Source organism: Schistocerca nitens, chromosome 2 (assembly GCF_023898315.1).
Source record: "Schistocerca nitens isolate TAMUIC-IGC-003100 chromosome 2, iqSchNite1.1, whole genome shotgun sequence".
Lineage (NCBI taxonomy): Eukaryota > Metazoa > Arthropoda > Insecta > Orthoptera > Acrididae > Schistocerca > Schistocerca nitens.
This window is the reverse complement of record NC_064615.1, coordinates 1,165,646,765-1,165,659,846: the sequence shown is the minus strand read 5'-3', so window position 1 is coordinate 1,165,659,846 and position 13,082 is coordinate 1,165,646,765. Positions and strand designations below refer to the sequence as shown.

Here is a 13,082-nt window from a genome sequence, read left to right as displayed (position 1 = left end):
CATGTGGTGGCGAAACTGGTAGGATGTTTTAAAAAGAATAAACGACTTTAGATTCAAATACAGCCACTGGTTCTGTCATCATTATGCAAGTACCACGTGTCCGGCTGCAGTCCCACTTAATGGATTATCAGAGTTGTATGTTTTTTCCTTGTACTTAGGTGTCTTACCGAAGACACTTAGCGCACATTAGTGGCCGACAGATTTGGAGGTAAGAGAAGAATATGGCGATATGGCAGATTCAGTGATTCAGAGACCTGCACTTCCTATCAGCGCTGCCGCACTGTATCACGCAGAATACGACAGTGGAGGGGGACCTGCTATGACGAGGCACATTGGCGCCGCAGCAGGGGGCCAGGGCTATATAAACAGAGCTCTGCTGCTCCGCGGCAGTCCGAACAGGCCACTGCAACACGCGAGCAACAAGTAGCAAGTAGCAGCGACAATGGGCATGGAGAGGTACGCGGGCCGCGTCGCCCTGGTAACGGGCGCCAGCTCCGGCATAGGAGCCGCCATCGCGCAGGCGCTGCTCAGGAGGGGACTCACCGTCGTCGGGCTGGCCAGGAGGGTCGACAGGGTCAAGGTGAGTCGTCACGGGAAAACATCGCTCGAAAGTAGTAAAAATCTTGAGAAAAAGGAAACTTACATATGTTAGAACATTGGCGCACGTTTTATAACAACACGTCGTATGAGACTTTAATTACACTTGCTTTTTAGCATCGTCGTCGAGAAACTGTTCTTGGGATAAGTCCCTAGAGTTCAAGCAGATTTTCCTACGATATTAAGAGCTCGATACAGGTCATACGACACAGTGGCTGGCTACTTCCTGTAGTAAATTCATTGCTTTATATCTGAAGTAACGAAGTGACCAAGAGCCTGGATTTCCTGTTTGCACGAGAAATCGCCTCGCATCACAAGCACCATGGTCGATTCTTGGTTCAGGCACAAACTGTCAGTTCAGTATACAATGTGTAACAAAAATACACCGATAGACTTCGTGGGGATTGGCGAGAGTCACTTTCACAGTAAACTGTGCGAATTTGACCAACACATGGCGTTCTGCCACCTCTGTGGTAGTAAACCTAACTTAACACGCTGACTGCAAGTATTGTTGTTGTATCAGGAGAGGACGTGATGGACGATATCCTGAATAGCGTCAGCCACTACAGAGTGAATCCTAAGCCCTCTGACAAAATTTTGTGCGTTGTTCAGGGATCTGAGTATTTTGGCATAAGAGTTCCTGCTGTCTCCAGTCGCTCCTTACAAAGTATTCAGTTTGTATCGTTTATTAACATTGTTTCTTTAAATATGTTCCCATAATACAAGAAGATCAGAGTTCTTATGGCCGTCCATGTTCTGCAAAAGCTGCGAGACGCGGTTGCCGACGCTGGGGCGGACAGCTCTACGTAGGGTCGCTGTGCAGCTCTCTCTCTGTACACACTGTATACCCCAACTATTCATTACCAAACCTATCCTGTTTATCACTTTTCACCCTCTGACTTCCAACAATGTGAAAAAAACACAGTTTTAAAATATTTCACATAATTAGCGTTTATTACCATACCAAGCAGCAAATACATGAACAAACCGATAAAAAGTAAACAATCAGTTGTTTCAAGGTTGCTCTATGAAACATAAATGCAAAATTTTTCACTAAAGTAACCTTTATTATCATAATAAGTGACGTATATAATGTGTAATTTGCGGAAGTTAAACAAGAGATGGTTTCAGTTTGGAACCACTGCAACATACAGTTTCAGTTGCGTGTCATTTCCTGTCTATATATGAAAACAATTTCGTAGTTTTTCTAGACAAAATCACATATTGTGGAATTTCCATGGACCCATAAATTATAGTCCTAAGTGACTAGCAAAAATTGGGCTAAAATTTAGTGAAATTTGTATCACAACAACATACTGTCCCAGTGGTTTTACTTATAATACTCATAAAAGTAGTAGTACAACCAAACTTCAAGTTGCTTTAGCGCTATAAATGACTGCTGCAATGCGCTACAGTTGTAGAAGTAGCTCATTCTTCCACTACAAGCCACTGTATTGCAGTTGCGTCGGTAATTTCATAAGAAAGGTACTGGTACTTCAAAAAAGTTAATAAAACGGTGGTTTCAGGCAGGAACCACTGCGGCTCAGTGGGTTAAAATACAGACAATCCCGGCAGAAAAATAAATACGAGAGAGAACGGTAAGTTACTGGATGCAAGCCTGAGATCGAAGATTGGGTTTGGCATTACCTTTGTGAACAGCAAGTACGGCATGTGCGCGTCACAGATTCATTTCCGTGTATATGTATACAATTATATATCACTCATACTATTGAAATAACAATAAAACTGTTCTATGCATTCAATGAGTGTATTTCAGTAGTTGTACACATATAACAAACAGTACTTTAATAGCCATTCAACATGTTGGAACTGTCTGCTTCCGTAAGATTCTTTTCCAAGATACCAAATGGCCATCATGTTACCTAATAATGAGAGACCAATCCTTTCTGGTGGATCGAATCTACTGCTACCTGAAGCAATTGCTTAAATTCATATTATTTACAGTCTGTGTTATGTTATGATGTGGGTAACTTTGTGTAAATCCTTGTGTTACCGTTAATGTTTGTCAATCATTAAGATTTATCGTTTCCTCTTGATCATTTTATCTTCATGTTTCTCAAATCTGCAGTTATTTAACAATTTGTTCTGTTTCCACCTTCTGCAGTACAGCATTTCAGGTAATTTCGTGATTTGTTAACTTATCTAAGTGACGGTTTCACTTCTTTTCTACTGTTAGCTTCAAGTTGCAGTTCCTAGTTTCAAGTTTCATTTCCTTATTCGATTGATTAGATTTGGTTAGATCAGAGTTCCCATCTAAGAAGGTATTTCGCTTTACAACTCAGTAACTGATTCCAGAATGTCTGTTCAATCATCGCACAGTCGAAATGACACTAATTACACCTTCCCTTCTATTTATTTAATTAATGAATTGATTTACTAATATTTTATCTGGATCCGTTTGACCTTGTGAGCCAAACCTAGCTTGGTCGTGAAACGAGTCATGTTCAGAAAATATATGAACAAAGACTTAAAGAATTAATAAAACACGAAAAACAGTGCATAAAAGGGAAAAAAACCGGAGAAGGACGAATAGGGCCCCGCTATGAGGGTTCCATACAAACATAATTGTGTATATACATAATAATAATAATAATAATTTCGAGTGGCTCAATGGGCAGATGCAAGTCCTAGAGGACGCCACTTCGGCGACTTTCGTATTCCTGACCTATCACAGTTATCCAACCGGGGAAAGGGGACCTGCAGTTTGAAGTGGAATACCAACCACGTGTTGTTTCAGGCGACTTGTCACATCGTTGCGAGGCGAACGCTGGATCAGAACGAAGACTGAATGATGCGTAGTCCGACAGAGGATTGATGCCACCGACTCTCGGTTTCCAGTCACGCGCTTCATCACATTTTGAATTAATTAATTAATTTTTTATTTAAATATTTTTTCAAAAAATTCAACATTACAGTCTACTCATATCTACAGTTACTGTTCCACAGGCGTTGCATTAAAATGTACAGAACATCAGTATGTACTACAACTTTGCTAAAGGTTTTTATTGTATTGTGATACTTTGGTTCTTGACAAATTTTATGATTCTAGGTCAACGCGAAGTACGCTACAGGTTACAATGAGGTAGTTTGCAACTATCAAAATATGTGACATAAATGTCCGTATCTTTTGACCGTATTGACTTAGAAACTGAAATGTTGCACAGCGCCAAGGGACCGTAGACCTCAGTATGTGCCATAAATATCAAGTTATAGCCCTCACCTTTCTTGAGAAAATGCGGTTTCAACAGTTAGACAGACAACCAAGGCCGTTGGCACCGATTGAGATAGGCAAATCTAAAAATAACAAATTATAGGGAAAAGTTCTCAATTAAGGCAAATAACTCTTGTACAGAATAGAAAGAATGTGCTACAATGAAACCTTTCAACTTCGATTGGAATACATGGGGTTTATCACCAAATTTTTTTCAGGTCTGCTGGAACCCAAATGAAAATGAAACCAGCTGATTAGTGCTCACGTTTCTGCACAACGCTTAAGAAAGTGTTATCTAAATGTACATCGTTTTTCCTTTTGTTGTTCACTGAATGAATGCTGCACTTTCTTCTGAATGAGCAAGTATTTTCAACAACATATCTCACGATGCAATGTGGCTAAAGAACGACCGAGCTGAATTCTTATTTACCTGCGATGTTTAAAAGAAAGTTTCGCCTAACTATTTAAAGTAAATCATAAAATCTTATTTTAGTCAGATAGTGCCACACTTTCTCGTGATATTATGTGGGTCTGAAAAAAGTAAGTCTGTTACTGTGTTGATTCTACTAAGACACTAGACTGGGACTAGAGGCCAAGTTGACAGAATCTGTATTTCCGTTGCAGGCTCTAGAGCTGAAGGACGCTCCCGGTAAACTTTACGCTATTCAAGGTGACGTCAGCAACGAGGACAGCATCCTCTCAGCATTCAAGTGGATCAGGGAAAACCTGTCCGGCGTCGACATTTTGGTTAATAACGCCGGCTTGGGAAACAACTACGATTTGACGAGTAAGTAGCTGAGCGTCTCTCTATAAATCTGCTGTATTATAATCAGGCATAACCTCTTACACTACAATCGGAATAAGTAATGATTCTGATCGATACATGAGCCGTTGTACAGAAAACATTACACTTAATTAGGAAAGCTAAGCTCTCTTTAAAAGAAGAAAGAGCATGAAGCTTTTTTATTCACTTCCCCATATACTGAACTCATTTCACAAGGATACCACATGACAACTGGACTGCGGCTGCGGAAGCCTACGCAACTTTCTTTTATTTCTTTTTTTTTAATTTTTTTTTACATGGCTGCACGTTCAGCGACAGTGAATAGTTACAATTGAAAGAAAACAGCCCTCGGTCACTATTTTTAACGAATTAACCGGGTTTCAACACTGCTAGGAGTGTCTTCTTCAGAATTTAAATCAAAGAATGGTCTAAAACATGGTCACAGAGTTATGACTAAAAACCTATGATACAGAGTATAAGAACAGAATCATCGTGAAAGACTGGCAGTACTTATATGTCATTTATAAAATAATAAATATGCCAAAAGGGCATTAGTCACAAAGATATGTGGTGGCGAGCCACTAAGGGCTGCTCGTTACTTACGCGGTTACAGGTTGCAAACTGTACATATATTCGCTGGAGGTCACTGTTTTCGAGACCAGCGAGCATCTCCTAAGAAAAAGTGTCGTTTTGTCATTTGACAGGTGGCGATCGCAACCTGTTCTGGTCACGGGTCTGTTTGACAGTTAACGGAATTAATGCTGGCTCCTAAGAGAGGAAACGCAACTATTATTACCACAATGTTACAGCGAAAACAAATCAATGTTGTAACAAGCCTTCCAGTCTACTAAATGTTACTTCTTCCCCCACTGTATGAATCTCCTTCGCCTTTTAGAGTCCGTAGGAGCTTAATGTGGCTCTAGTTATGCAATATGTCACACGTAACTCGACTCGCAGACGGATTACCTTTCCTTCCTTTCAGTGGTCATGTAGCTAGTAAAAACCGCTACTCTTTGTGTCCGCAGCTGGTAAGACAGAACACTGGAAGCGCATCCTGGACGTGAACGTGCTGGGCCTGAGCATCTGCACCAGGGAGGCCGTGCAGGACATGCTGAGGAGGGGCGTCGACGACGGCTTCATCATCCACATCAACAGGTAGGCTGCGTCGGCGGAATAGTCACCTTTTCGCAAGCTTCCACGAGGATACATTCCGAGATGACAACACTTCACTCGTCTTAAATATTGTTGGGCCTTGTGGTCTGGTTGGTAAGGCGCGTACCCGTCAGACCGCGGAATTCGTGTCTGCCTTTAACATAGCCCTAAGTTCTCAATGATATGAAGATTCGCTTGTAACAGCCAGTGGTTCGGACTCCGCGTTAAACTGTAGGTCGTCTTTTCCCCGTAGGATATCTTGGCTACGCTATCTAGGAACCGAGCGAGGTGACGCAGTGGTTAGACACTGGACTCGCATTCGGGAGGACGACGGTTCAATCCCGCGTCCGGCCATCCAGATTTGGGTTTTCCGTGATTTCCCTAAATCACTCCAGGCAAATGCCGGGATGGTTCCTCTGAAAGGGCACGGCCGACGTCCTTCCCCATCCTTCCCTAATCCGATGAGACCGATGACCACGCTGTCTGGTCTCCTTCCCCAAACAACCAACCAACCTATCTAGGAATACCCAAGTCACCGAATCGATGTCAAAAAGTAAGTCCATTGAGCAACATGGAATTAGTATTATCGTAAACATTAAACTACTTTTTGAGACTGTGTTCTTACTTGTGGCGTACAGAGTTTTCAAATGTAGCTCCCTGACGTCCTTGGCAGTACAATGTTTCCGCTTTCCTGGCGTTGGTCGTGGAGGCTTCCTTGATGCTATCTGATAGGAAGTCTATGTGGTTTCTCTTTCGCTATCCCGATCTACATCCATAAACACTCTGCTTGTCACTGTACAGTACGCAAAGGAGTGTACTACCACCGTCAAACCTTAGAAAAAGGTCTGGCCGAGAAGCCGAGAACATTCCGGTACTTTGCAAAATCTCTTAGCGGGTCTAAGACTGTCATCCAGTCACTATTTGTCCAGTCTGGTGTAGCAGTAGAACATAGCAAACCGAAAGCCGAAGTTTGTTTTTCGCATTCAAGAAATCATTCACGGAGGAGAATCTTAGAAACATACCGTCGTTTTGAACATCGCGCACAGTTGCGTATGGACTGTATAGCGATAAGCATCCCTGGCGTGGAGAAGCAACTAAATTGAAAACAAATAAGTCGTCAGGTCCGGATGGTGTCTCAGATTGGTTTTACGAAGAGTACTCCACAGCTCTGGTCCCTTATCGCAAATCTCTCGCCCAGCGCAAAGTCCCAAGCGACCTGAAAAAACGCAGTTGACTTCTGTATGTAAGAAGAATAAAAGAACAGACCCGCAAAATTACGGACTAGTATCCTTAAAGTCGGTTTCCTGCAGAATTCTACAACGTATTTCGAGTTCAAATATAATAAATTTCCGAGAGACCGGAAAGCTTGCGTCCACGAGCCAGCACGGTTTTGAAAGCATCGGTAGTGCGAAGCTCAGCTGGTCCTATTTTCACATGGTGCACTGCGAGCTGTCGATGAAGGGCAACAGCCAGTTACTGTATTCCTAGATTTCCGAAAAGCATTTGACACGGTGCCCCCCTGCAAACTGTTAACGCAGGTACCAGCATACGGGACGAGGTTCCAAGTATGTGTGTGGCTCGAAGCCCTCATAGGCAATAGAACCCATTATGTTGCCTTGGACAGCGGGTGTTCATCAGAGATTAGTATATCGAGCCCCAGGGAAGTGTGACAGGACCACTAGTACATTCCATACTCGTAAATGATCTGGTGGACAGGGTGAGCACCAGTCTGCGGTTCTTTGCTGATGATACTGGGATGTACGATAAGGTGTCGAGTTTGAGTGACTATAGAGGGATGCAAGATGACAGACAAAATTTCTAGTTGGTGTGGTTAATGGCAGCTAGCTATAAACCTAGAAAAACGTAAGTTAATGCAGATGAGTAGGAAAGACAAACCAGTAATATTCGGATACAACATTAGCAGTCTCGTGCTTAACACTGTCGCGATTTCTAAATATCTGGTCGTAACGTTCCAAAGCGCTATGAAATGGTACGAGCGTGTGAGGATTGTGAAACGGAAGGCGAATGGCCGTCTTGGGTTTATTGGGAGAAGTTTAGGAAAGTGTGGTTCATCTGTAAAGGAGGTCGTTTGTAGGACGCCAGTGCGACCTATTGGTGAGTACTGCTCGAGTGTTTGGGATCTGCACCAGGTTGGATGAATGGAAATTATCGTAGCAATTCAGAGTCGCTCTGCTAGATATGTTACCGGTAGGTTCGAACACCACAGGAGTATCGGGGAGACGCTTCGGCAACCCAAATGAGAGATCCCTGGCAGGAAGGCGACGTTCTTGTCGAGGAACACAGTTGTGAGAATTTAGAGAACCGGCATTTGAAACTGATTGCAGAACGATTCTACTACCAGCAATACACATTTCGCGTAAGGATGACGAAGATAAGGTACGAGAAATGAGGGCTGATATGGAGGCCTATAGACAATCGTCGCTCCATTTGTGAGTGAAACAGGAAAGAAAATTAGCAGTAATGGTGCAAGGCACCCTTCACCACGCAGTGTACTGTGGGCTGCGGAGTATGTATGCAGATGTACTTCGTTCCGATATCAACAAGTCCCGTTCTCGAAGAGAGAGAAGAAAGTAGCAAAATGCCTGTTTCGTAACCTGAGCTGTCTTAAAGTCATTCTCTTCACGCCAGTTACACGATGGTAACAGCATAATGGTTGCACTCTATTCCTCGAATGTGGGTTCTCAAAATTTACCCAAAAGGATATCGTGCGAACTACTTCGTATTTCTTCCAAGGAATCCGTTTAATTTCCTCGAGCATTTCTGTTACACTTGCGACTACGCTTTTAGATTGTTGCCGGCCCACACTAGGGAATACAGAAATCCAGTTCTATACTGGGCATCTTTGTGGTTTTTTCTGTCATTCGAAGCAAGAATTCAACACGCAGGGATGTCTTTTCTTAACCGTTGTTTCTTTATAACCTGCTATTAAGCAGTCAGTGGGCTGTATCTCAGTGCAAAGCCTACAAATCTGAAGACAGCTCTCGGCAATTTCATTACCGACTTCTGTGCCTTATAAAAATGGGCGCAGAATACAGGGTTAAAGCTCAGCTCATCCAAAAGCCAAGCGATACTAGTTGGTCATTCTAGGCTCACTAGCACGAAATATCGGGAATCCATACCATCTTTAGTCCTAAATGGGGCAAATATCAATTTCTCTGCTTCAGAAAAGAGCCTAGGACGAATAATAGATGAAAAACTGAACTGGACTGTGCACTTAACTGTAATGTGCCCTACAACAATGTAAAAAAGTCTTCCCTCTTGACCTGAAAAAGAAATTTGTAGAAACACTTAAACTTACAATTATTGATTACAGCGATGTTGTCCTGCAAGGCCTTTCTCAGGAAAGCTTGCGGCGCTGAGAGTTGGTTATGAATACCTGTGTTCGTTATATCTGTGATGTTACCGTAGCTGCATTCAGACAACCGGCCGGAGTGGCCGAGCGGTTCTAGGCGCTACAGTCTGGAACCGCGCGACCGCTACGGTCGCAGGTTCGAATCCTGCCTCGGGCATGGATGTGTGTGATGTCCTTAGGATAGTTAGGTTTAAGTAGTTCTAAGTTCTAGGGGACTGATGACCTCAGAATTTAAGTCCCATAGTGCTCAGAGCCATTTGAACGATTTTTTTTGCATTCAGACAAGCGCAGAGATTTACATCCCTTCTGCCTTATCAGCGATCACGGCCCCTCATATTTTTCCTCGATTTTAAGGCACGTATCTGAACACTGTGACGGAACCACCAGTTGCCAACAGAGCAAAAGCCTTTCTGTCCCTTTCACCGTTCAGCCACATTCTCGACGTCTTTCTTAGAAATAGGAACCCGACTCTGGAATAACCTCCTGCATTGTATGAGGGAACTGAATAACATCTCCAGCTTCAGAAGACAATGACATCCTGAGTGAATTTCCACTCTGCAGCAAAGTGTGCGCTGACATGAAACTTCCTCGAAGTTTAAAACTATATGCCGGACCAAGGTCGGAGCTCGGGGCCTTTGTCTTGAGCAAGTGCTCTACCAACTGGGCTACCCGATCACGATTCACGATTAACGATTATTCAAAAAATGGTTCAAATGGCTCTGAGCACTATGGGACTTAACATCTGTGGTCATCAGTCCCCTAGAACTTAGAACTACTTAAACCTAACTAACCTAAGGACATCACACACATCCATGCCCGAGGCAGGATTCGAACCTGCGACCGTTGCGGTCACGCGGTTCCAAACTGAAGCGCCTAGACCCGCGCGGCCACACCGGCCGGCTAACGATTATTCCTGGCAGCTTACTTCCGCCAGTACCTCAGACAGGTTCTGAGTCGTATTTGCCTACCTCAGTTGGTAGTCGAAGGTCCCGAGTTCGAGCCTCAGTCCGGCACATAGTTTTAATCTGCCAGTTTCAATCTACTCCACATCTCCTAAAGGAAACGTAAGTATTACGCAGATCCTTCACTTTTACCAGTATTTTTAACTTTCCTATCCCCAGAGATCTCTATATCAGAAAGCATATAAATTCTTTTTACGTCTGCCACTACCATCACTACTAGTGGGAGCACTTGTAGTAGTACAAGTATAGTAGTACAAGTACTGCCAGCATTAACTTTGTCAGTTCATAGTCAGTATTGCTTACTCACCTTGCCACTTCAGACACTCAAATCATTTGACTACTATTTACAGTTCAGGTTAAATAAATAAATTATTTAGCCTTTTTGTAGTGAGAAACCTTCAGATTCAAGAATACGGTGAAAGTTGATAGCTACCGCTTCGTAACTCTGTGAACCTCGTGCTTGATGAATGTAATTCCGTCGTATGTTGTAAGACGTGCCCCTTACGCGCAGCGCTCTCTGTTCGCAGCCTGGTGGGACACAGACCGCCCACCTACCACAACACGGCGGTGTACTGTGCGAGCAAGCACGCCGTCAAGGTGCTGCTGGAGGGACTGCGGAAGGACCTGGTCGCCAGAAACAGCAAAATCCGCGTTGGGGTGAGTCTTCCTTTCCAGACTGGTGGTGGGGGTTGCTCGTGATATTTCTGGACAAAGTAACTGTTCGCCACATTGTACAAATCTAGCTAACGCGACAGCAGAATCTTTCTAAGTGTTGCTTGTAATCACTACAACAAATAATATCGACAAGGCGGCTGTTGTGCTGAAGTCCGTTCCTTCAGATGGTTTGCGACTATTGTCTTTGTTGAATAGGTTAATGTTATCCGGTTGAAGCATGGACCCTGCAAAAATTTGTGAGAGCCCAGGTTCAGTAAAGAGCAGACAGGAACTTAAAACAGTGGTGTTAAAGACACGAAAACTATAGAACTTGTAAATTTCTAAAATCACGTAATTATACCAGAAGTAAATGAGATCATCATTCGGATCCAGTGACAGGGTTGGTTCGGGATACCGTATCAGCGATTCGCACAGCGGGTGACGATGCATTTTTAAGAACAGGTGACAGTGTAAATTACTTTTGGGTAAGTAGTAATCGAAATATTCTTCTGAAAAGAAGCCATTGCCATCTTCCAGTGAACAAATTTACGACAATTGTCATCCACAGTTTATCTTAATACAGAGATGAAACGTAATGAAATTGCAGAATTGATTAAATACGTGAATAGCGTGTATGAGAGTGTTGAGAGACTCCAAAACTTTGGTAGGGTAACGAGAGTTAGCTTTGACGAAGACTTTATGCTCAAAGAAAGACACGAGGAAATGGTCATCGAGTTCTTGGAATTGCTTCAAGTAGTTGGAGCATATATCGTCCTCAAAAACCACAAAGATTAATTGGGTAGGAAATTCTCTTCTGCTCGTGCCCTTTCTTTCTGATGGATCAAGATAGTCCACCGCTTATCCGCGTTACTTTTATTTTATTTCAATTTCCCACATTTACATACATGCACGTAACACTAGAACAGTAAATCGTTAGTCTTCCCATTACTTAAATAAATTTCTTGCGTTAAATTACATTTTTGTGACTCAGTACAATTCCTAAAGTTGTGTCACTAAAATATTCAGTGCATTCTGTAAGTAAAATGCTGAGTTCTAAGTTTAGTCTGTCCCATTCACTACAGGAAGTTTCTCCGGGAGCTGTGCGAACTGAGTTCCTCACGAACTTCCCAGGAATTCCTGCGAACCAGTACGACTTGGTTCCCTGCCTGCAGTCGGAAGACGTCGCGGAGGCCGTCCTCTACATGCTGTCGCAGAACCCACGAGTCCAGGTGAGCTAGCGCGTCCTGTCAGTTATTGGATTGCACGGTTGTCCTGAAACACATTATTCTCTTTGACACTTCGTTAATGACGCTTCATTCGATGCTTATATATTTACGGCATTGTTCCCCAAACATCATCGTTTTCCGTTTTTCGATAGCTTACAGTGTGAAGAAGCACGTAATAAAATAGCTGTATTCACAATTAGTCAGTAGTTTATTACATGTGTAAGTCGCCATTCATACCCATTTGGACAGTTAACTTTACTACTGCGTTCCATTTAGAGCACGCGAATAGTTAAAAGACGCACTGCCAGAAATGGCTCAAGCGGATGTCTTGACATGAGCCCACTGCGATGAAAAGCATTTCCAGCATAACTGGAAGGCGAATAACATCTGACAAATTTAATTCGTATTTGGCAGTAACCACCTGTCTGATGGTCAATCATTCAGGCGACATCATTTTTTTTGAGCTGGGGTGGGAGACCAAAAAGCGGCTTGCTTTCGGCTTCCTGTATTCATGACACTTTAGTAGAGGACATTCTCCTATGAAATATTTTTGACTCTCAAACCTGATTTTGAAATCATCACGTGTCTATTTTTCGAAATGAGTGTCTTTACGTAATTAATAAAAATTATTTTTTGTTTCAGGTCCACGACGTCATTATCCACCCAACAGGCAGCAGCTACTGAAGTCGCTGTCGTTCCTCTGTTACATTAATTTATACAAAGTAAACGTCATATAACAAGTTTCATTGGTGTTGTAGATAATAAATGTCACACAAGTTTATGTTCCACATTCTCTTGACATCTAGCACAGCATATGTAAATAAAATGACATACATCTAGTAATGACGATATTTATAGAAGGTTACCACTTTTTTCCGTCGTAAGCAACACAAAATAAATTATACACTTTTGTAATCTCACACAAAATAACGAAATCAAAATACTCTGTCTCTTAACTGTGCAAAGAGGACTGCAACTATTTCAGAGTTACACATAAATTATTAACGCTTCAAGATACGGAAATTAGTACGCTGCATGTTTTGAAAATCATAAAACAAAGACATTTAGAGCATACAGTGCACGTTGAGGCCTCAAGGCAAAA

At 42.6% G+C, this 13,082-nt stretch overlaps 1 protein-coding gene across 1 annotated transcript; it reads left to right on the top strand.

The window, feature by feature from the left end:
• The first annotated feature begins 400 nt into the window (after positions 1-400).
• LOC126234810 (dehydrogenase/reductase SDR family member 11-like) lies at positions 401-12,721 on the top strand. Its single transcript, XM_049943558.1, has 6 exons — positions 401-580; positions 4,454-4,616; positions 5,639-5,768; positions 10,628-10,757; positions 11,837-11,983; positions 12,623-12,721. Exons 1-6 carry the CDS (start codon positions 443-445, stop codon positions 12,662-12,664), a joined length of 750 nt encoding a protein of 249 aa, XP_049799515.1. The 5' UTR covers positions 401-442; the 3' UTR covers positions 12,665-12,721.
• The last annotated feature ends 361 nt before the right edge of the window (positions 12,722-13,082 follow it).